Source organism: Martes martes (genome assembly GCF_963455335.1).
Source record: "Martes martes genome assembly, chromosome: 13".
Lineage (NCBI taxonomy): Eukaryota > Metazoa > Chordata > Mammalia > Carnivora > Mustelidae > Martes > Martes martes.
Genome location: NC_137901.1, coordinates 24,093,113 through 24,115,721, shown reverse-complemented (window position 1 = coordinate 24,115,721; position 22,609 = coordinate 24,093,113). Strand labels below are relative to the sequence as shown.

General features: G+C 52.2%; 3 protein-coding genes across 5 annotated transcripts in view; all 3 read right to left on the bottom strand.

The window, feature by feature from the left end:
- CFAP53 (cilia and flagella associated protein 53) overlaps window positions 1-1,061 on the bottom strand; it is a 44,162-nt gene extending 43,101 nt beyond the window's left edge. Inside the window, exon 1 of the mRNA XM_080821253.1 lies at window positions 470-1,061. Coding sequence (XP_080677379.1) covers window positions 470-775 — 306 coding nt within the window. The 5' untranslated portion in view covers window positions 776-1,061. The remainder of the gene's footprint in view (window positions 1-469) is intronic.
- Window positions 1,062-1,780: 719 nt separating this feature from the next.
- Window positions 1,781-15,193, bottom strand: MBD1 (methyl-CpG binding domain protein 1). The gene is given in 20 exon segments (XM_080821252.1): window positions 1,781-1,918; window positions 3,388-3,565; window positions 3,567-3,592; window positions 3,595-3,643; window positions 3,645-3,675; window positions 6,603-6,664; window positions 6,751-6,885; window positions 7,228-7,365; window positions 7,459-7,755; window positions 8,099-8,266; window positions 8,832-8,900; window positions 8,984-9,103; window positions 9,494-9,622; window positions 9,727-9,873; window positions 10,245-10,285; window positions 10,450-10,532; window positions 10,615-10,781; window positions 10,872-10,986; window positions 13,510-13,644; window positions 15,042-15,193. Coding segments are annotated over 19 exon segments (2,082 nt in total). The 5' UTR covers window positions 13,620-13,644; window positions 15,042-15,193; the 3' UTR covers window positions 1,781-1,901.
- Window positions 15,194-16,258: 1,065 nt separating this feature from the next.
- On the bottom strand, window positions 16,259-22,080 carry CXXC1 (CXXC finger protein 1; the record flags this gene model as incomplete). Of its 3 annotated transcripts, XM_080821162.1 has the most annotated exons (15): window positions 16,259-16,712; window positions 16,796-16,948; window positions 17,268-17,364; window positions 17,512-17,561; window positions 17,690-17,800; window positions 17,879-18,086; window positions 18,381-18,565; window positions 18,741-18,848; window positions 19,019-19,264; window positions 19,342-19,368; window positions 19,778-19,954; window positions 20,046-20,281; window positions 20,572-20,672; window positions 20,773-20,891; window positions 21,707-22,080. In XM_080821162.1, 15 exons carry the CDS (start codon window positions 21,707-21,709, stop codon window positions 16,566-16,568), a joined length of 1,968 nt encoding a protein of 655 aa, XP_080677288.1. In that variant the 3' UTR covers window positions 16,259-16,565. The 3 variants fall into 3 exon arrangements, with proteins under 3 accessions (XP_080677288.1, XP_080677289.1, XP_080677287.1); XM_080821163.1 differs by lacking the exon at window positions 19,342-19,368 and having other exon boundaries at window positions 21,707-21,982; XM_080821161.1 differs by lacking the exon at window positions 21,707-22,080 and having other exon boundaries at window positions 20,773-20,912.
- Between the last annotated feature and the right edge of the window lie 529 nt (window positions 22,081-22,609).

Sequence of the window (22,609 nt, the reverse complement as noted above, 5' to 3'; positions counted from 1 at the left end):
TCACAACCTCTCACAGCCCAATGCTCCTTCCTCATACGCTTTCCCTGGAATGCAGGACCAGCCCAAGATCATACAGCTGAATCACCAGCAGCCCAGACCCGATATCCTGCCCTGCCCAGGCCCAGCACCCTTTTTGTGACAGCCATGCCACATCACAATGGGAGACTTCTTTGGGAGTCTTGGAGACTGAAAACTCTCAGTATCCCAAGTGGTGATTCTACAGATAAAGAACCTAAATATAACTGATACGAGGTGGGGGTGGGGGGAGTGGAAGGTGGGGGGCTGAGGAACAGAGTACAGGAACTAAGTGAATGGCCTTATCTTTCCTTCTTTCAAAATTCAACCCACTGCACAAGGCACCTACTCCCCTTGAGAGAGCCACCGCTGGGGCCGGGTTGGGCTTGGCTGGGCCCGGAGTGCTGGGAGATGCAGAAAGCAGTAGGGTCCCGCACACACATCCCGTGCTTACCACGATCACCACTTTGGGAGTGGGGCCCTTAACCTCCCGCTGTACGATGCCAAATCGCTGGCTGTACATTCGAGTCCCTCGGGATGGAGGCGGCGTCCGCCGCGGTATCCCAACGTCGAAGACCTGCGGGACCGGCTTCCGCAGTGCAGAGGTCTGGTTGCCATGGTGCGCCCAGCAGGGTGAGGGGCAGGTGGGAGGGGCCGAAGTCGGTCCCGTCACCATGGCGACCATAGACGCTGGTGCTCCCAACTTCCTCCCGGAGCCGAGGAGCTGAGTCTGCGCAGTCCTCACCCCGCCCTTCGCCATGCCTCCACCGACCTCGCTCCCTTCCTCTAGGGTTCATCAGAATAGCAGAAATAAGCCTCCTTAACCCGAAGGGAAGGTGAAAATCTAATTACATACCAATCGACTTTGCTATTTATATCCTGTAATCAGCCTAAAAGCATGAGAAAAGTTAGTGGATATTCTGTGGGAAGGTTAAATTTTGTGGGCATTTCTAGGTAAATCTTGATGGTAATATATAATCATCACAGGACAACCACCTTACATTTCTGTAGTTCTTTACGGTAATTTGCAAGGTATTGTCACACATAAAACCTTTGGGCCTCACAAATATCTTAAAGCGTTGATGGAACAGCAGGTATTCTCATCTTCCAGCTAAGACAAGGCCTAGAGAGCCTGTCTTGTCAGCCCACCCAAACTAGTAATGATAAATTTGTTAGTAATAAGATCTTCCTATTGCACTGGGCAGAAACCAGAGCTGACTCGGGGCACTCCAGGATGTGGGACAAATCAGATGGGCTAAGAGGGCAATGGCATGACCTGGCTGGGCAAAATAAAGACCAAGAGTCTGAGGTACCATTCACAGTAAACCAGGGTCAGGGCATGGATGGGAAGCGCAAGTAATGAGGCCCTAAGAATCCGTATCTGAGGAGGGGGAACAGGCAACACAGCTCCGGGAACCTAGAAAGAGCCTTAAGCACAGGTAGAGCCAGGGCTGTACTTCCGGTCAAGAGCAAGGTGGTAGTAACTAAAAGCCAATTAAGAATAATGCTTTGGTACTCTCCTTTTCAAGTGCAGCGAGCAGCACAGAACACTAGACCACATAAAAAAATCAGAACCTAGTCAGTCACTGACATCTAACAATAACCAAAGTACAACTACTGTGTATAGCGTCGTAAGGCCGCAATTTACTGTAAATTAGCGTTCCTTAATCATTTGTAATCCACCCACTTCAGATTTTGTATGCGGTACGTTTCTAGATTTGGATTCCATTTCCTGAAATGCTGGTTCAGCTTTTCAGCCACAAAATAATGTCTCTTTTTTCTTTTTATAATCTCTTTTAATAATTCTCATTTTGTCTTTTTTTTTTTCTCCTATAATGCTTCTTCTTTCAATTGCAGTTCGGTAAAATACTCATTTTCATTTACTGCTAAGAGTTTACGTAGCCTGAAACAAACAAAAAAGAAAGAAATTAGAGGTCGTCTCGGTTCCCTGGGCAGTGTCCTGAGGGTCAGTTCCTTGATCTTCGTGTCCCACGGGCGAGTGGCCCACCAGTTGGTCTGGGTGGAACCACCCCTCACACCACACCCTTGGGAAAGAAGGGAGGCAATGAAAAGGCCCTCAGTCAGGCGCTGGGTTTGGGAAAAGCAGCAGAGATACAAGAGAGCGCGTCGGACACCCCAGAGGTCGTACAGCCCGTAGGATCCTGTCGAAATGAGTTCTGCGACGGGGAAGCCGACCCCTGGTGACACTTTGCTGTCCTCAAACGTCCCAGCGTCGGTCGAGAGCTCGTCCTGCTGCACCCTCCCCTGGGCGCATCCCGTTAACTTAACTCCGGTCTGTTTTGCCCGTTTCTACCACTACTGAAGAATCGGCTTTCTTCCCAGCCTGGCCAAGGATTGCTGTCTCGGCCAGCAAAGGCCACGCCCCTGGGCCGCCCTGGCCAGGGGTGAGGGGCTGCGTCTTCCCAGAGCGGTGGTGGGATGACCGCGGCCCCGGCGCCCCCTGGCGGGCCTATTGAGAGGGTGGAGGGGCGGGACCGGGACCAGCGGTGAGCCTCCGCCTTCAGCCAAGCCCCAAGGCCTAGAGAAGTGGTTGGCCCAAGGTCCTTCGACAGAACCTGACCTTGATCTTGCCACCCACCATCCCACTTTCTCAGAGTCAACACTGTTACACCATCAAGACACTCCCCAAAGAAACACTAAATATATGAAACAGTAAACGGGACAATAAAAATCATTTTAAAATAATTTTAAAATAGAACAGCTCAGAGATAGAAACTATTTATATTATTTCCAATTCCTATTGTGCCCCAAGGTTCACGCAAGGGCTTTCCTCCCGACAGTTTCCTGAATTCTATATTTTCACCATTAAATTCCATGATAAAGTTGGATATCCATTCACCATTTGTAATACATACTTATGTTATTTAATAAAATTGCATGGACTGTATCTTTTTCATTCCTGTATCCCAGTATCAAGTACAGTGCCTACCATGGGCCAGGTTCTCATTACTTGAATGAATGACACAAAAATAGCCGAGACCAGCCAGTTTTTTTCTGGGTGGGCTTGACAGTATTTCTGTACTTGCTGGGGTCACCATGAAATCCATGGTCTTCAGCTTTGCATTTCCAGCAACGTAGCTTTATCAAGTTATCCTCAGGTGAGCAGTGAGACCCTTGGGAGCTGATTCATGGCAGGGTGGCTTTGTAATGTGTCACCTTGACTAGGCTACGTTTCCCAGAACTCCCTTCCCTGTATGCTTCCGGTTAGGATGGGCCACAAGAGACCGTTTGCATGGTAACTGGAGGACAGAAGTGAAGCAGCAGCATACTGTTTTTACACTCGGAAGGTTGGTGCAGGCGCACCAGGCACTGTTGCAGTTCACACATGTTGTCACTTATCTGCTGGCTCACCTCGTTGGTGTGGGGCAGCAGTCAGGCCTGCAGCCAGGCCTGCAGCTGCTCCACTTTCCCTGGGATCTTCCTTCTGCTTCTCTAATTCCTGGGCCAGATGAGTATTTAACTCTGTGATGAAGGGCACCAGCTTCTTCTGCAGGACACCCACATTATCGCAGTTGGAGATGGTGAGACACTGACATGGGTTCTAGGCCATCCTCGCCGGTTCCAGCTCTTGCTCGTGCACGCCAAAGTGTCCTCCGTCTCCCACACTTTACATCCATCTTCCCTTCCCGATTGCCTGCCCTGCAGACTTCAAGCTCCAGCATTAGATGCAAAGACAACAGCCTTAGAGACTGTTTAATCAGCTCCCACTTCTGTATAAGCTCAAATCCCTATTAAGTCCCTTAAAATATACATATATATAATATATATATATATATATACATACACACACATATATATACATATATATATAATATTTACATTAGTGGTACTACTTTTCTGATTGTATTGTGACTCACACTGTAATCAGACTCTTACAAGTCTGAATGCCAATCAAATTTCATTTTAGACATTACAATACTAGGGTTAGGTGCCTGGGTCCTGGGAAGAACAAAACAATACCAGAAAATTAGCCAGTCTTGTCTCTGGCTCAAGAAGGTAAAGCAAAGGAAGGGGCAAAGAAGGGTAGCAGAAAGGGTTAACAGCAGGGAAATGTCTAATCTACATCTGAATTATCTAAAGCTACAGGGCTGGGACTAGAATAAGGCAGGGGAGATACAAAGGCTACAAAATTTAAGGAGGCATGCACCCTGGCACAGCCCTATAAAGCTGGCTATGTAATGAAGGACAGGTCTAAACTTTTTGGCACTTTATGAAGAACTGGGAAGTGAGGCAGGACTGAGTCAAGACTGGCCCTTATGCAGGAGTTGAGGCAGGAACTTGGACCCCTCATAGAGAGGGACCAAGAACAAACCAAGCATAAAAGTCATCAAGGGACAGGGGAAGCAAGCTATAAGCAAAGATAAACCAGCCTGGCAGCTTTACTTCTGAAGACTGCTTTGGCTGAGGAGAATGAGGGCAACAAGCAAAATGGACAGTGAACCCTGGAGAAGGATGTCCGTTAGTGTCTGAAGAATATTATGCAACACCCAAGGCCTCAGAACAACCCAGTCTCTTGAATGCATGGATGCTGTGACAAGGTGACCAAATCCACGCAGTCTTGGCACTCCCTAAACCACGCTAGAGGCAGCAGTGTAAACAATTTGTTGTGTTTAGGGTAATCCACCTTGTTTTCAAGGTCACTGGAAACTTCTGTTACTATAATATTATACATTATCGGATATAGGATTACAGCTTACAGTTTGGTGGCTTAAAGAACAAGGTTTATACAACCTGGGGGTTTTTTTTCCTAGGCTTACTGATACTAGCTGTCTGTCGGACACTGGACAAGTTATTTAACTTCTTTGAGTCTGTTTTCCCATATGCAAAAACGGGCAAAAATCATTGTTTCCCTAAAAAGATTGGAGGACTAAATAGATCAGTAGGAGGAACTAACCAAATAGTTCCTTTCCTCATTTTTTCACATTACAATTTTCCAATGCTGTCTCTCTGAGGAAATGGAAATGTTCAGAAACACTGCCAGGTCTCATCCAGAAGCCACTGAAAAATTATTCATGAAGATGGCTCGTACAGGCTGTTTTGTGGCGGCTTTTACAGCCCCTCTCCACCCCAGATCTCCCACCACAGCTTATCACAGTCAAGCTCCTGGGATTTGCACCAGTTGGAGCAAATGCAACAACTTTCTTTTTCTTCCTTTCCTGCTTACTTCCTCTTTAAGCTCATTGTACTGAATAGGCCTGCTTCTCTGGTTTGGTGGTAGGTTTTTCCAGTTCCTACTGAATCCTACATAAGCCCCTGGGTCTATGGTCCAGCCTCTGAGTAGATCAGTGTTCTCTCATAAAGCCAGTCTGTAAATATCACCTTGAATCCTACAGTCTGCAGAAGCCTCCAGTCTACTGCTTTCTAGCTCCAGGTTTTTTAAGGTCCTTGGACCTAGAGAAGAGGGAGCAGGTCTGTATGTTGAATGAAGTTCGCTCTTTGCAAAATGGAGCATTACAAAACCATTTCCTAGTATTCTGTGCACACCACCCATTTCCCCATAATTATCCCTTCTCTCTCTTCTCGCTTTTAAAATACTCCATTACAAACGAGATAACACATCATTACCTTCTCCATTAACATGTACTGATTTCACACATAGGGAAACTGTTTCCTCACTTAGATGATAAGTTCCCTGAAGGCAGGAATCCGTGTGTCTCCTGAAGGATAAGCCTTCCAGGGTCATTGTATTCACCACTGTAGCTCTCACACTGCAGTGCACCCAGCAGGTACTCAGTCAGTACCTCTGTAATTGCCCAAGGCAGATGAAGGAGCTTCTGGCCTGCAGAAACTAGTTTGTGGGAACAAAGGAATCCAGGTGCCTAAGCTAACAGTTTATGTTGCCTTTGTCTGGGGCTGTATGGTACAGTCTGTGAACATCCTGCAGGAGGTAGCATTCCCTTGTCCTCTTCCTGCCAGCCCTGTCCTCAGGGGCAGTTATCCTTCATCCTATTGCCAGGCCTGCAGGGACAGTTCTTTGGAGCAGCTAAAACTATATTAATAACCTCAACAGGCTCAGGAAAGGCTCAAGAAACACAGCCCAACCCCATCCACAAAGGATGTTCTAGGAGGTGAAAGACAGCCTGAGATTGAGCAGTTGCACGTGGCCCCAGATCAGAGCTATCTCAGGGCCCAGACCCGCCCACCCACCACTGTCCAGCCCACCTGTCAACTCCAGAGGCCTTCAAGACCCCAAATGAAGATTCTGAATAAAAATTTATATATTAAACCTGACCCCTTCTGGATTTCCTAAGGAAGATATGGACCAGGCTTTTATATTTTTCTTTCAAATCTCATTGCAGGGCATTAAGTCCTCACCCTCCACTGACCCCTGTCCCTCCACCCCGCCCCCCCCCCAACATACACACACCCAAGGAAAACCCTGACCTGAACCTCAGGAGAAATCTCTAGCGTCCTGCACATAACCCCTCACTGATCATAATCAACACAGTGATATGAGCCTTTACCTCCCACTGCACCACACCAAATTACTGACTCTACTTTTAAAACTCAGGGCCCACATCTGACCAGCACCAACCCCATACCATCCCTCACTGTGCGGGGCACACCTTGGCAACCAGACCGCTGTGTCCCGGAGGCGGGTTCCACCCAGGCTGAAAATCTCCGTGATCTGGGGAAGAATTAATATCATGGGTCATCATGGCCAATGGGGCTAAAGCAGGGTCAAGGCAGGGTTAAGTGTCCCCCAGCACTGACCACAGGTGTGCCAGCCCCTCCTGCCTCCTCCTCTGGGGCCAAGTCGGAGGCGGAGTCATCCTTGCTCTCTTCCTCCTTGTCCTCCTCAGGGTCCAATGGCTCTTGCTTCACAGGTGGCAGGCCTGCATCTACTGCCTGGGAGAGGTGGGAAATAGGCATCAGTCAGAAGGGCAGGGCTGGCCTAAGGCAATAGTCTCTTACCAACCAACCTGTCAGTGTCCTGACAAATCTCACTTCCAACACACTTCAGCCCAGAAAACGCATCTCTCAACCTACAAACCTTTCCCCTTCCTCAGAGAATTCCTTTTTTCTGTTAGCTGGACAGCGAAGCAGGCAAAGTTAGTTGCCTGGGGAAGGTGGGGCATGTGTCAGACAGGTAGGGAAACTTTATGGTAAGGCTGCGATCAGCACATCTATTGCTCTGCTCAAAAAAACCACCATCATTCTGCTTACAGACCACCCATCACTGACCCCCACCTTGCTGGGGCAGCCAGACAGCAATACAGGAGAAGTCAGGATGGCTGTGCCCGGTGTCCAGTCTTCCTGAGCATCCACCTTCTCTTGCTTCACCTGGGGTAAGGCCACAACCCAACTCAGGCCTGGGCACTGGGCCTCCTGTGTGAAGGAGGATTGCGGCAGACTTGGTCCCAGCTTCCTGGCACAAGGCTGGATAGGGCTGGGGAGGGCAGGGTAAGATGGGACCCTCACCTGTAACAGGGCTTCTGTGGAAGCTGTAGCAGGGCCAGGCACCTGCACAGGACTGCTTGCACCTTCCCGTAAGAACACAAGGTCAGTGCCAGGTGGGGGTAGCACAAAGCCACTTCCCGTTTCCTGTTTCATTGGAGTTTGGGCCCGGCCTGATCTGACTGTGGGTGTGGTCAAGGTCTTCAGTATCTGGCCCAGACGGGGCCGTCGAGTACAGCCAGGTCTCTTTCGACGAGAGTATGGTGGGGGCGGCCCTGCTCCATCCTCAGATCCTGCCCAGACACTAGGCAGCAGCCGCTTCTGAATAAAGACAGGGTGTTATGGCCATGTGGCACAGTGACCAACTCCAATATCCACCACCCTGCCCTGATCAATATGCCTGCTAATCCCAATTAGTTCTAGCACAGAACCTGTTTATACAGGAGGCCCTCACCATCGAGCCTGCTGGTCTCCTGTTAGCAATGTCAGTGCCACTCAGATTCTTCATTTGCCCCAGCACAATGTTTGCTAATCTTTGGCTGAACCTACTGCCCTGCCCACTCCTCTGAAGATGCACAGCACATATGGCCTGTCCCACCCACCTACCAGGCCTTTACCACTACTCCCAGGCACTGGGGGCCCTGAATCAACTTGTCCCACCCACCATGGCAAACTGCAGGCATTGGCGCCAACGACACTTCTGGCGCTTCTGATTGCTGCCCCCAAATTTCGGCTTGTCACAGCAGAAGTCACAGCGACCACAGTCCATCCGGCGTAGGCAAGCTGCACAGGCCCCACACTTACGGTTCTGCCGGCGGTTCGTGTAAGGCTGCTGGGGGACAGGCAAGAAGAGGATGCTATTATGGGCACTATTCCAATGCTGCTCCTTTACTAGCCTCATCAGAGGGAACCAGCTGTGCACTGGTCTTGGTCACACCTCGGCACCTGCTAGTCCAACACCAGGCACTATCATTGTAGTGGACAGTGCCCAATACCATCAGAATTGTGGCTGCTCCAACGCCTATCCATCACGTCATCTGCTAGACCAGTGGCTACCAAGGTCTTTGGCCCCCACCTCAAGCAGAATTTTGCTGAGCCTCCACTGTGACCCTCCACTGCACCTGCTGAATCTGCTCAACCTATGTGAACTCCCTTCACTATGCCGACTTTTCCTCTATTAGCCCCACCAGAGCACGGGTTCACCTGACATTAGCTACTGCTGCTGCACCTATCGATCCCATGTTGGTCCCTCCCCCATTGTCTGCTCACCCCATACTAGTACCCATTACTGTGTCTTGCTGTTTCCCTATTAGGCCCATTGCAGCAGCTGCTTCTTTGGGCTTAACCAAGTACCCTGGGAGGGTCTAGGTTTGTCCAAGTAGGGTGGGGCCACTCACTAGCTCGTCCTCGTCTACACAGTAATAGATGAATTCGGCAGGTGGCGAGGGGGCCAGGGCTCTGGGGTGCTGCAGAGGCAAATGGGCTGGGGTCAGGGCAGGTACTGGGTAAGATTAGGGTTGTGCCTTCCCCCGGCCCACCAGGGCCTCACCAGCTCTGGGGACTCTGGAGGCTGTGATGGGGGAACTGGAGGCAGTGGCTGGGTTCGTGGGGGGCGCCGCCGGGCAGCCATCTTGGAGTCACAGCCTCCTCTGCGGCGGCTACGTTTACCCTGGGAGAAAGCCAGAAGAGTAGTTTAGGCTTGATGGCACCAGGCAGATACAGGATCCCAACCCACATGCCCACCCCCAAGAGAAGTGCAGAAAGCATGCATGGGACAGGCAGGCAGAGTGTGGGGTGCAGCACTCACAGCAGGGGGAGCCACAGCTAGGGGAGGGCGTCGTTGACATCGCTGATGGTGGCGACGGAGACGGTGGGCAAGGTGCTGGCAGATAGGGGCAAGTAGGTGGGACCAGGGAGTTGAGCATGGGGTGAGGGAGAAAAGAAGACATGAGGTGGGCAAGACTGGGAGGAAGCAGCAGCAGCAGTAGCAACTTTAACAGCAGATGAGTTCTGCCCCAGCCCTGGCCCCAACAGCACTGGCCCCTCCAGCCTAACTCACCCGTAAGCAGCGCCGCTGGACACACCTCCACTGGCGCCTGAGACCAGGGCGGGGAGGTCGAAGGCAAACTCGACAACGGCCACAGTCCTCTCGGGTCTGACAGCCCCTGCACACTCCACACCCTCGGCTCTGTTGGGGGGATGGGAGGGAGCACAAGCATGATGCATGGGGCCAGAGCTATGAGAGCCAGGGGCTAGGGTAAGCCTTTGGCCCACCCCACCTGCCCAGCTCACCCTTTCCACAATCCGGAGGCACCGTCTCCGCTCACACTTGCAGAACAGCCCCGAGGCCACATCATGGGGCAACTGCAGAAGGCATGTGGAGCAGGCCCCGCAGTCCTCGGTTACCCGGCAGGCTGCGCACTCCCCGCAGCCCACACGCTGCCAGGAATGGGTGGGGCGAGGTCATAGGCCCAGACAGAGTAGCTCCAGGTGCGCTGCCCCTTACATGTCTATTATTAGCCCCCACTGCCAGGTCTAGTAGTCTACCACTTGCCTCATCGCTGTACCTGACAACTATTGATTAGCGGCCATCAGAGGCTAACCCCAATGTCTACCAGTGCCCTGTTAACCTCATCGCTGAAACTGCTGACACCCCAACAACCCATTACTGTCTACTGATGGTAGCTAGCTCCCTACAAAATGACTCTGACACACTGTGAATCCATCACCATTCCTTCAGACCCTCCACAAGCCCCCATCACATCCTGCTCCCACCACACAATTGTGAGGAGGAGGCAGGTCGTGCTTACCTTAAACATCCTTTGCTCCCGGTTGAAAGCAATCCTCTGTGCTGCAGAGGGAAAAGGAGAAGCGGACAAGAAGCATCAGATATCTACCCTCACGCACTGCCGCTCCCCTGACGTCCACCCTTCAACCTCCAGTCTGACAGTGGTGTCTTAACCTGACGTCAGACCTGCTTCACTTCTGTGTCCCAGGGCCTGGGGGGCCACTCACCTCTGCAGTCCTTGCATAATGTCTTGAGCCGCTGTCTTCGGGTACCATCCCCTGAGAAGCTGATTCCACAGTTCTCACAGCACCTGGAAAACATGGGTGTGGGGCTCTAAGTGCACCCTCAACTGCAACCCTCACCCTCTTGGCTCACTTTAGGTCACCACTCACCCAGGAGCAGGCAGTGAAGCTGGGGCTGTGTCAGCATCAGCCTTGGTCTCATCTCCTGGGGCCTCCTTCCTGACCTCACCCTTCTGGGGTCCAACCTGACGTTTCCGAGTCTTGGCTGGCCGTGAAGGCTTCTTCCGCTTCCTGCTAGGGACAGGTAAGGACTGGGGCTGCAGATGAGAGGAAAAGAAGGAAGAGATCAGTGGGTAGGTGTTAGGTGGCTCAGTCATCCCTGCTGGGTACCCCACACTGTGTAGTACCTTGGGGGCTGGATAACACAGAATGCCTTGTTTGAAGTCGAAGAGGGTGAGGTCGCACGCAGGGCCCAGGTATCGGGTCAGCTCAACTTTGCTTCGGATCCTGTCTCCTGTGGGGCTAAGGATGGGCCAGGATGGGTTGGTACCTGGGTGAAGCCATGGCCACTCCACCCACACAACCCTCCCACTGGGCTGGTGAACAGGCCTGTAGGGCTGGCAGGGGATACAGGAGGTAGCTTGGGATTGGCATGTAAACCCTGACCAGGTCGTACCCCAACTAAGCCTGCAAAGCGGAAATATAAGATGTGTACAAATAGCCACGCATGTGCATACATAAATAAATAATATAAACGTAGATACGTACGTATTTATATCATATGTTACTACTTATAGTCTATACAGACAGAAATACCAATCCCAATCTGTTAAGTAATGTGTAAGTATGTTAATATTGCATACTAAATATGTAAAAAACAAAAAAGATAAACACCTGCTTAAAAACATACACACAAATAAACAAGCACATAAATATATATGCAAGTGCATGCATAAACATACAAACGCAACTACATACAAAACAAAGTAGGAATAAGCAATACTGAAAGAGAATACTCCACGGGTCTCCAGCATTTTTGCATGTCTTGCAAGAGAGGCACTGATAGTTCTTTGTTATGAACTATCTCTTCAAGGATGTTTGTACAGCAAACAGCCTTGGAAGATAAGAGATAAGTTCTCCTTCCAGAGCAGAGGGAAGGCATCCTTACTATCCTAACATAAAAGACTAGATTCCTGAATCTCAAGTAGTTCATTTCCTACAACCCAATGCATGGGCAGATGCCAGATAGCCCTCTTCGGGTCATGATGTGGGAACTGGCATTTGGGGAACTGACAGGAAAATAAAGACATTCTGAATACTGCTGTTACTGTGAGTATTAATAAACTATCTTTCATCTCTGACCCAGGAGTGTCATATATCCTACACCAGCATCCACAAAATTGTGACATACTTGTTATCTTGCCCTAATTAGGACAAAACCTCTAGTCTTTTACGGTTCTTGATGACAACACTTAAAAATATAAATTGTGACAGTTTCATATGCGTTATATGTGGATAAACATACAACTAAGTATGAGCAAACAATTATATTTATGATTTTACTATATTCCTCCAGGAAAACAGCAACTTAGATACCAAAAAAGTTCAGAAAGAGTGAACTTCAGGAAGTTCAGGAAGAGTAAATTCAATAACGGCATCACTAATAGATCCTGAAACACCTTAGATCCTTAAATGCAAATAGCACACAAACATGTATATTCACGTATTAATGGCCGATTATCATTCGTGGTATGTTGTATAAAGTCACATTAAACACTGAATTAGTGAACATAGAACCTCTGGTCCTAGGGAAACTACAGGTTAGCTTCCTGCGAGCCTCAGATGATCAATGTGTAACCTCGTTTATGTATGATTTAAATGATTAAATGATTTAATCATTTTAATGAATGATTTTAAATCATTCATTTTTGAATGAATGAATGAATGAATGAATTTGAATGAATGAATTTGAATGAATGAATAATTTTGAATGATTTAAAGCCAGGAGCTTTGGAGTATTGTTATATAGGTACTTTTACCAAGGCCCTTGTAAAACAAGCCAGTCTTGTCAGTATTGAAAACCTGGTCTTCTGCGTGACACATTTCCCATGTAACACTTAACAGGTATTTTAAAAATTCTTCTCCAAACTCTTAATCTGCAGACCTACCTTGTATGCAAATTTAACATTTTTTACAATGCATCACCTTCTGAAACACATAAGCCAGTCAGCACTAAGATAGATTCAACACTTTCCTAAACAGGAGTAACACAACCGTCAACGTCCTTGGCTTTCAGCCTCTCACGATGCCCTTTGTTTTACTGGTCATATTGACATTGATACACTTTATTTTACAGGTCATATTACTGATCTTTAGGCTTAGCCCTTTTCCCACCTTTTCCTTAGGTTCAGCGTTACTTTAGCATTTTCCAGAAATTGGAAGTTGGACAAATTGGAAAATTTCCTTCTCTTTTTCTAGATGTACCACATTTTTGATTCACTGACATTGCACTCACTTCTAACAGCACTACAACTCACACCTGAAATTTATTTAATGTGTATTTTCTCCTTGCAGCACATCACGTTTTTCTCCTTGTGGCCCAAAAAGACTCTAATAATTAGAGTACTAGATAGCAACTTCAGCACTATGCTGAGGGCCATTCTAAATACTAAAATCACCAATAAAAAGTACAAAAATGTGAAAAACATGGCACTAAGTAGACCATGAAAAGGACACATGATTACAGTAAAAGAACTGAAATAAGAAAGTCACATTCAACCTCAGCTGGGAATGCATGTATCAGGCGACTTAAACTTGTTGCTGTTCTGTGCATGTCTATGAAAGACCATGAAAATACAAGGAATATTAACTTTAAGAATACAAATTCTAGCAAGCAAATTAGCAAATATGAAATACACAAGTAATAAGAATGGACTACATATGCATAATTTTAATCCACCCACAAAATTAAACACACCCCCTGATTTCACCCTGCTCAACCAGACTCAGCCTTACCCATGACCCTGTCCACAACCCACCCAGTACCTCTGGTAATAGGTGTCTGAGCGTCCACAGGTGGCACCTGACTTTCGAAAGACCTCACGGCGTTTCCAGCCGGGGCCCAAGGCTGGGCACTCCAGCCAGTCCTCAGCCATGGAAGCCACGGGAAGGAGCAGCGGCCTGCAATGTGGAGGGAGCAATGAGGAAAACTGAGGGACTAGGAGAGAACATGTTGTACCCTAGTCCCCCAAACTGCTAGTATGCTTGTCCAAGGCCTGGTACCTCCCACAGCCAACTGGCCAATACAAGAGAAAATCTCCTTTCCCAACTCATTCTTCCCTGTCCTGAGCCCAGAAGATTGTCATTCCTCCCCCTTCCTGACCTGGAAGCCCAATCTTCAACTTAAGGGTCCCAATCTTCAACCCAAAGATCCTCTTTCCTTAATCAAGGTCCTGATTCCCACTTCCTTTCTATCCTCAGCCTGAGAACCCATCACTTCTCCCCTCTGTCAACCTAAGAACCTCTTTCCTCCCAGGAGACACTGCCTTTAACCAACTGGTCTCTACGCCTCCCCTTTGTCACCCTGAAACCTCCCTACACCCCATTCCCCAACCTGAGAGGCCCTATTCCTCCCATCATCAGCCCAAGAGGCCCCCATTCTGCTCATTCTCAGACCAAGGTCCCAGTACTCTATCTACCTCAGTGTTCTGACCTCCCATTCACTTTCATCATTGACCCAGGAGTCCTCAATTTCTCTTTCAGTCTTTTAACCCTCCCATTCCTTCCCTTTCTGATGTCCTCTTATCATGCTACTGCCTCAGTTTCCTCTGTGTCCTTGCCAGAGAGCCCCCAGCTTCTCCATCTCTTTACCCTGAACAGCCCCTCACTCCTGTTCCTCAGCCTGAAAGCCTCCTCCTCCCTTATTTTCCCTGTCAGTGCTCCGAGACACAAGTCTTCATCAATAGCAGTCCCCAAACCTTATTCCTCTCGACTTCAGCTACAAAGTTTCTTCATTCCTTCCCTTCAGTGTCTCGTATTCTCCATTCCCTTCATCACCCTGAGATACCCTGATTTCCCCCCTCAGCATTCTGAACCCACCCCTCAATCTTCCCCGTTTTTGTCCCAAGATGCCATCCCTAACTCAGCATTCGGTATCCCTATTCTTTCTCTTCTCCACAGGAGTCCCCGCCGCTCCTTTTCAACCTCCCAATGGCCCCATTTCTTCCCGTCATCAACCTGAGACCCCTCTTCATTTCTCCCTCTTAGCGTTCTGAACCCCCATTTCTCTCCTTAACCTGAGAGGCACCAAGGTCTCCCCTCGGGGCTCGGATCCTTCCCCAACCCTCTCCGTCCTCGTCCAGGCTCCCAACACGTCCACCTGTCAGCGCTCTGAGCCCCAATACTCCCCGTCCTCAGGCAAAACCTTCCCATTCCTCCCCTTCAGTATTCCGACGCCGCCATTCCTCCCACTCATCGGCCTGAGGGCCCTTCATTCCTCTCCGTCAGGGTTCTGAGCCTCAATTCTTCCCCATCCTACGCCTGAGCGCTCTCCATTTCCACCCCCACAACTGTCTCACCAGCTCGGCACCAGGCCGGTAGCTTCCGCCGCTCTAGGTCCGCGGACCCATGGCGAGGGTCCCGACTGTGACTCCCGCCTTGCCCTGCTCTTCTTCCTCCTCCGCAGACGCTTCCTCTGAAGCGGTAGCTGTCGCTGCCGCGGCCGTTCGTTGCTCCCGGAACCGGAAACCCGCTGCCCGCCTCTAGGGCCCCGCCCCCGGCAAGACGCCTGCGCTCTAATGCCCCTCCGGCGTTTGCCCTTAGTGGGGAGGACCCCCGCGCCTGCGTGCTCAGTCCCACAGCAGCGCGCGCCTCTAGCCCGGGACCTACTGCGCTTGCACCCTGACGTCCAAGTACGGCTCGCACCCCTATCGGAGACTTGCAGCGCCGGAGCGCCTCTCTTCCCCAACCGGCGCTCTCCCCGCTCCGCCCACCCGGCTTGCGCCTGCGCTCTCCCAACCTAAGGGGGCGTGGAGGGTTGGGGTTGGCCCTAAAACTGTTCCCCAGAAGGTCTTCAGCAGCGGTTACCGGGAGGGAGGGGTGCCCAAGGCTGAGGTTGTGTCGGAGGCGTCCTCTCCCACCTCTCGTCTACGTCGCGCCTGTGCGGTGCGGTTCTCCGAACATCTCCCCCAGGACTATTGCGTCCCGCTCTCTCCGCTCCGCCGAACAGTTGCAGGAGCGCGCGGAGACTAGTCCGGCCGCACGCTAACCCCAGTACCTTCCACACGAACTGGAGAAGGGGGCGGTGCCGCGCTGCAGGTAAACAGAAGGGCAGGGCAACGGAGACCGTCGGGGCCCGTCCTGGAAAGGCTGTGCTGTGGGGGGATCACTAGCCCCGACGACAGGGCGGGACGGGGTTCCCGGACTTCTGTTACACAAGTGTCGCAAAAGAGGGGTTTGAGGGAGAGCGAGACCTTGTGTCCACCATCGAATACATTTCTAGTTTGGAGGATGTCGATGCTGACACAGGGGTGGTAAGTCAACCACAATACTGAATTAGTGCCAACTATATACCCACTGTTTCAAGATGAAATGCTGAGAATGTAGGCCACTGGGCTCTCCTTCGGCAAGGCACATCCCACCGCCCAAGGGGGGCTCCTGCAGAACACAGAGTAGGTGCCAACTGTATGCTTAAAGCTGTATGCTGCAACCCCTTCTGAATACAGGTGTGTGCCACAGCTCATCTACCCGTGGGGTTTGGGAATGTGGTCGCAGCCGGATAAATGTGAAAACCTTCAGTAGAAATCTTTCTTGATTCTTCAAAATTTTATTAACAAAACCAGGATGGGGGAGGCAAGAGTGAGCAGACTCCACAGTCCCCCCCAGGCACAGAGAATGGAGAGACAGAGGAACAGACAAGGACAGGAAAAGATTCTGAGACCCTCTGGTAACGGCAGCTGGGTAGTCAAATGGTGGATAGGCACAGGGAGAAACTCAGGGACCATTGGAGAAACATATGAATGGCAGAACAAACAAATGGGAGATTCAGGGCAGCTCCTCGGCCTGGAATGCAGGGTGTGAGGAATTCTGGGCCAGTGTGAGGTTCAGCGGTCAGCACTGGAACGCAGGTCGGTAGTGAGTGGGTCATGTTGGATCGTTTGGTGCAGCATCAGGGCCAATAATCCTGCCCGGTTAGTCATGGCTGTGCGTACATTTCGCTCCTGCTCAAACAGCTCGTCCAGCTTGTACCACTGCCAGGGAAGCAGAAAAGAACCGTGAGAAGGAGCTCTAAAAGCCTCACCTGACTCCAGCCACATTCAGCATCAAAACTTACCACGCGCACACGCTCCAGGTCCACTTCAGCACGCCGCAACTTCTCCCAGCAGTAATGGCGGTTACACTGGCGTTTGGGCAGGCGGCAGAAGTCACCCGTGAGCTCAAAGACATCACGTACAAGAGGGCACCCACATACCTCATCTGCTGGCACCTGCAAGGAGAGCGGGGGTCAGGGATGAATGGGGGCGGTGAGGGAGAAAAGAGGACAGGAATAGGGAGTGGTCAGAGAGATAGAAAGGAAGAAATAGAGAGTTCAGGGAGTAGAAAGGAATGGGAAAGGAGAGGAACAGGAGATAATGAGACAGGAAAAAGGAAAGGAATGAAGAGTGATAAGGCAGGCAAAGTGAGAGTTATGGAAGCAGTCAAGTAGGGAAAAAGGAAGGAGGGAGGTAAAAGAAGCAGCAAGGGATGAATGTGGCCAGTGAGGAGGAAGAAAGGACAGAATGGGGGGAGTTGAGGGCAAAACTTACTTTGGGGTCCCGTGAGTGCTCAGGGCATAGCACCTGGAGCCGCTTACAATAGGTCTTGCTCTGAGGATTGTAGACATCACAGAAGAGTCGTGTAGCTCTGGGGGTTTACAATAGAGACGAGGTAGTGAAGGGAGAGAAGGGGCACCCATCTGTTCTTGTCCATACCCATATCCTGCCCCAACATGCCACTTCCGACCCCAGCCTTAACCTCCCTGGTCTAACTGCACGCAGCGCCCACACTCACCCCTCAATGCGTGTGGGGTACATGGACCCAAAGGACGTCTGGCTCTCATACTGGAGGGATGAGCACAAACGGAGGGAACTGTGGATGTGTGCTGCATGCCCACCTGAGACAACCCCCAGACAACACATCTGTTCCCCCATGGACCCACTGATATTCCCCCTCAGGGTGACACCCTGACCTTGGCGTAGCAGCGCTCCATGTGGCGCAAGGCAACACGTGGGTTGATAGGGTGCCCGCAGGACACGCAGAAGATCTGCAGGTCTGTGTCATCACTGTCACCCTCATTGCTCTGTGTGGAGTGGAAGAAACGATGAGGCCCGGCAGGACCAGGTACGGGGCCCCGTGCCGCTAGGCCTTGCTTGCCTACCTCCTCATCCTCACGGACAGCCTGCTGCTTGGCACGAAGAATGATGGCCTCGAGCTCATGGAATCGGCGTTCCATTTCCTGAAGGCGGGTGCGGGCGCTCTGCTGCTCACGGCGAATACGTTCGAGCAGCTTCTTCCCGTGCTCCTCAGCAATACAGGGACTCTGCTGCCACTGCTGGATGCGCTGGGGGAGGATCTCGTAGATGCGGCTGCAGGGAGGCAGTGGGTTAGGTGCAGGCAGGAAAGGGGGCAGACGACAGAGTAAGTGGGGTGATCCACGAATGGCAGAACGGATGGCTCACCAAATGGCGAAAGGGTAACTGAGTGAATGGTAGATAAATAAGCAGATGAGCACTTGAATGGTAGATGGACGAGGGATGGATAGATGGGTGCTTTGTGGACTGAAGAGTGGGCAGATGACTGATGGGAAGACATACAGAGAGCTCTGGCCACACCCTACCCCGTATTCCCTGATGCCCTTAAACCCTTCAAGAATGACTCACTTGGCTGCCAGCTTCATGCCACAGTCATCGGAGCAATACTTGGAGCCAGGCTGGGCAGGGCGCACACAGCCAGGTCCCAGGCACTGCGGTAGTGATGCGGGGTCCTTGGCATCGGCACGCTCTGGGTGTTTCCATTTGTCCTTGTGCTTCTGTTTCTGCCGATGCCGCTTGTATCTCTCTTCCTTCTGTGGGACAAAGCAGGTTAGGTCAGGTTAGGGCAGAGTTAAAGTCAGCCCTAGATCCCTGGTCTCCCCATATCCCACCCCCTTCTGGCTCTTGTCCCACCCAGCTCCTGACCTTTGCCTCTCCCTCCTCTCCCTGCCCTCTGCCTTCCCACAACCATTTCACCCTCTCCATCACCTTCTTCTCGGATTTCTTCTCCCGACGCTTTACATGCTTCACTTTCACTGCCCTCTTCCGCAGCGCAGGGTCCAGGAATGGAGACTCCTCTGTGTCACTCATCCAGGGCTGCAAGTGAGACAGACACTGCCCCACCTGCCCCACTCATGACTACCCCACCACGAGTCAGTTCCCACATCAGCCTTCCATACTCTGCCTCATCTTCCATCTCTCCTTATCATGGAAACTCAGCTTCTGTAACTTCTACCCTTCCACCGTGGGACGCTCTGGCTGCTCACCAGGCCATGGTCATCAAAGGCCCCCGCACAGAAGTCCTGGTAGAGATCAGGGTCCAGCGGCAGGTCCTCATCTGAGAGTGGCTCAGGTGTGGCCGTAGCCTCAGGTGGCTCCTTGACTGCTGATGATGCCACTGCCCCCTCGTCCTCACGGATGCGCCCCAGCTTCTGTGATGGCTGTGGCTGCTGCTGGGTGGGCAGTGGCCTGCGAGGCCGCGGCAGGGACTCTGAGGGCGTCACTGGCGAGAGCTGCAGGGCAGAATCTCAGGACTGGCCCTGACCGCCCTGCCCGCATGCCCCGCCCCGCCCTGGGGGGCTGGACTCACCGAGGAAGGGAAGTACTTGTACGATTCCTGTGCCGGCAGGAGGAAGGCCCAGGTCAGCCCCAGGTGGATGGAGGGTGGCCCTGCCCTAGCCCCTCCCACAAGAGCCTAGCCCCACCAACTGGCCCCGCTTTGCCTCCCCAGACACACCCACTACCCTCACTTCTCAGAACCAGGACATGCTCAGTCCCATCCCACCGGCCCCGACATGCCTGGCCGCCTTGAAACATCTGGCTCTACGCTGCCCACCTAGGGTTTGAGGCACCCCTGCTAGCCCCGCACACCTGATCGTGCCCCATTCATCTGGACAGGCTCCTTCCCACCTGTCTGCAGGCAATCAGGCCCCACCTCACCTGGCCCACCCCTCCTGGCCTGAATGAGCCCTTCCTGGACATACTGACATCCCCACCTGGCCCTGCCCAGCTCTACCCATGCTCACCCGGGCCCGCAGCTGGCACTGACGCAGCCGGCACTTCTGCCGGATCTTGTTGGGGCCCCCAAACTTCTTCATGTCCCGACAGAAGTCGCAGTGGCCACAGTCCTCAGTACGCCGGCAGGCCTCGCACTCGCCACACATGCGGGCTGACCGTTTGATCTGCTGCTGCTGCTGGTGATGCTGAGGAGAGGAGCCCAGAACAAAAATCAGGAACTCCAGTTGGGCCCGAAAGGGGATTCCCTTACCCACCCCAACCATGGCAGCCACTCACCTGGCTGGGTGTGGCCACCAAGGGCTGTGGAGAGGATTTGTGGGGCGAAGCAGAGCCCCGAGCAAGCATCGCCCCAACCCCTGTCCCTGACCCCGCCCGACGCTGCAGGTCTGGATCCGGGGCAGGCCTCTTGCGCCCTCCACCCTCATCCCGGGGCTCACTGCCGTCTCGCTCATTGCTGTCCCGCTCCCGTGACTTCTTGTGCCGATAACGGATTTCCAGCTTGGGGTCTTTCTCTGTGGGGCCAAGGTGGGTGGACACTGAGAAATTTGGATGATCCCAGAACTCCTTCCTCTTTTTTTCTATCCTGCCCACCTTCTCTGTCCCCCTTCTCCAGAGCAGAGCAACCCCATCTGGTGGGACCCTGTATTTGGGCTCACAGTGGAGTCTCCACTCTAGCTCACCACAAACCAGTAATCACCCACAGACACATACCACCACTCCCCATGACCCAACCTCCCTTCATGGCTTCTCCTCCCTTGGCAGATGGATCTGCCTGCCCTGTCCAGGCCACCCCCCCCCTCACCTCGGCACTCCCGACAGTACCACTCCCGGATGGCCTTGGCCATCTTCTCAGTGATCCGGATGCAGTCCCCATGGAACCACTCATTGCAGTTGTCACACCCGCTGCAGAGGATGGGGTGAGTGGTGCAGATGTGAGAGGCCGGACCCATCAGCCTCACCCAACCTTGCAAGTGTCAGCCCCGCCCGCCTCTCCCCGGCTCACATCATGAAGCAGTTGATGTCTGGTTTACGGCAGATGCAGTAGATGGGCGCATTCTCCCCATTCTCCGACTTGCTGTCCTCCCCAGCATCTGGAGGCTCCGGGTCTGAACCATCACCCTCCTGTGGGATTCCCCCCACCATCACGGTTCCTTAGAGAACCCCCATCATAGTGCCTCGTCCCTTGTTACAGCTCCATCAGGGCTCACCACAAACCCCAACATTCTGCCAATAGACTTTCCGTCACAGCTCCTCATAAATCTTCCCATCACGATCCCCACAAGCCCCCCAACACTCACCCCGACACCCCAGTACCACACTTACAAATCCCATCACTCTGTCTGACTTTCCATCACTTAGTCCACACACTTATAACTTAGTTCACTCGACCGTTCATCTCATGCTGCCCCCATCGTGACTCCTCACAGGACCCCCTCACTTCTCACAGACACCACAGAGTAGATTCCGGAGACGGAACATGTATTTCCATCACGGTTCCCCGCAGATCCCCCGTTATCAAGCCCACAGACAACCGCCCCCGTCACCTTTCCCCACCGGTCCTTTGACACTGACTCGTCGCGGCTCACCACATACTAACCAGTACCGCTCATCGCAAACCCCGTATCACTCTGCCCAAACAATTTCCCATTCGGACCCCCGCGGAACTACCGAAAGGGATCGCCACCAAACTTCCATTACGGACCCCCACAATGGCTCATCACAAAACTCCCAGATGGCTCACACATCAAAAAAAATTCAGAACATCAGACCCCCAACATTCTACCCACACACCCCTGTTAAGGCTCACCACAGGCCCCCACCATACTGCCCTCGGTCTCCTTACGGTTCACCACAGACCCCCGAGTCTGCCCACGGACCACACCACTACCAAGCCCGCTGACCTCTACCGCTGACCCCCTCCCCGGACCCGTACTCACCATCTCTCCGCTCTCGGCGCACCCCTCCGCGATCCCCGCCAGCGACCCGCGAATCCGTACAGACCTCTCGGTGGCGTCCGCGGCCGTTGTAAAGGCGCCCACAACTACTTCCGCTTTGGTCGCGCCTCCCGGGCACCGTACTCTTATTGCGCAGGCCTAATGCGTCGGCTCCGCAGCAAACAAGTAGATCTGCCGCCTAGAGCCTCTACGGTCGCTCAGGAGCCACCATCTTGATTGCTGAGACCGTACGGCCGCCAAATCCGTAAGTTTGCAGGAAACATGGCCGCACCTATATGGCTGCTTTCCCGAGGGCACCGCCACCTTGCGGGCTAAGTCCGTACGGTACGCTTGTACGGACACAACCTTGGAGGAACTATGGCCGCGCCTATGCGCGACTTCCACTCAGATGCCGTCATCTTGGAATCTGATTCCGTAAGATGGCCGAGTCCGTACGTTCACAGGCAATACATGGCAGCATCCTAATCGCGGAGTCCAGGTTGGCGCCGCCATTTTGGCCATCGATTCCGTACGCCCGCGGTTTGCATTGCGGAGAAGTTCAAAGAAAGAGTGGCTCCTCCCGAAACACTACCTGTATCAAGTTACACTCACTCTTCCATTCAGTCACTTTCCCCTTCCACGTGTATTAATGGGGCGCCAGCAGACTGTGTGCTTTAGCGCTGCGAAGGAAACCTTTCCCACTGTTATGTCTCCGATGTCACCGTCCACCACTCTTTCCCGCCCTCACTCCTTCCAGCTCCTCAGCCAGGCCTGGCACGGTTCATGGAAGCAACCATGGAAAGCTATAAACGGTGGTGAACTGACCGCCTCTGGTGAGAAAGTGGCCGAACCAAAGCAGATTTTGAAATCCGAGACAGCTAGCTTCACCAAGTCTTCTTCCCCTGA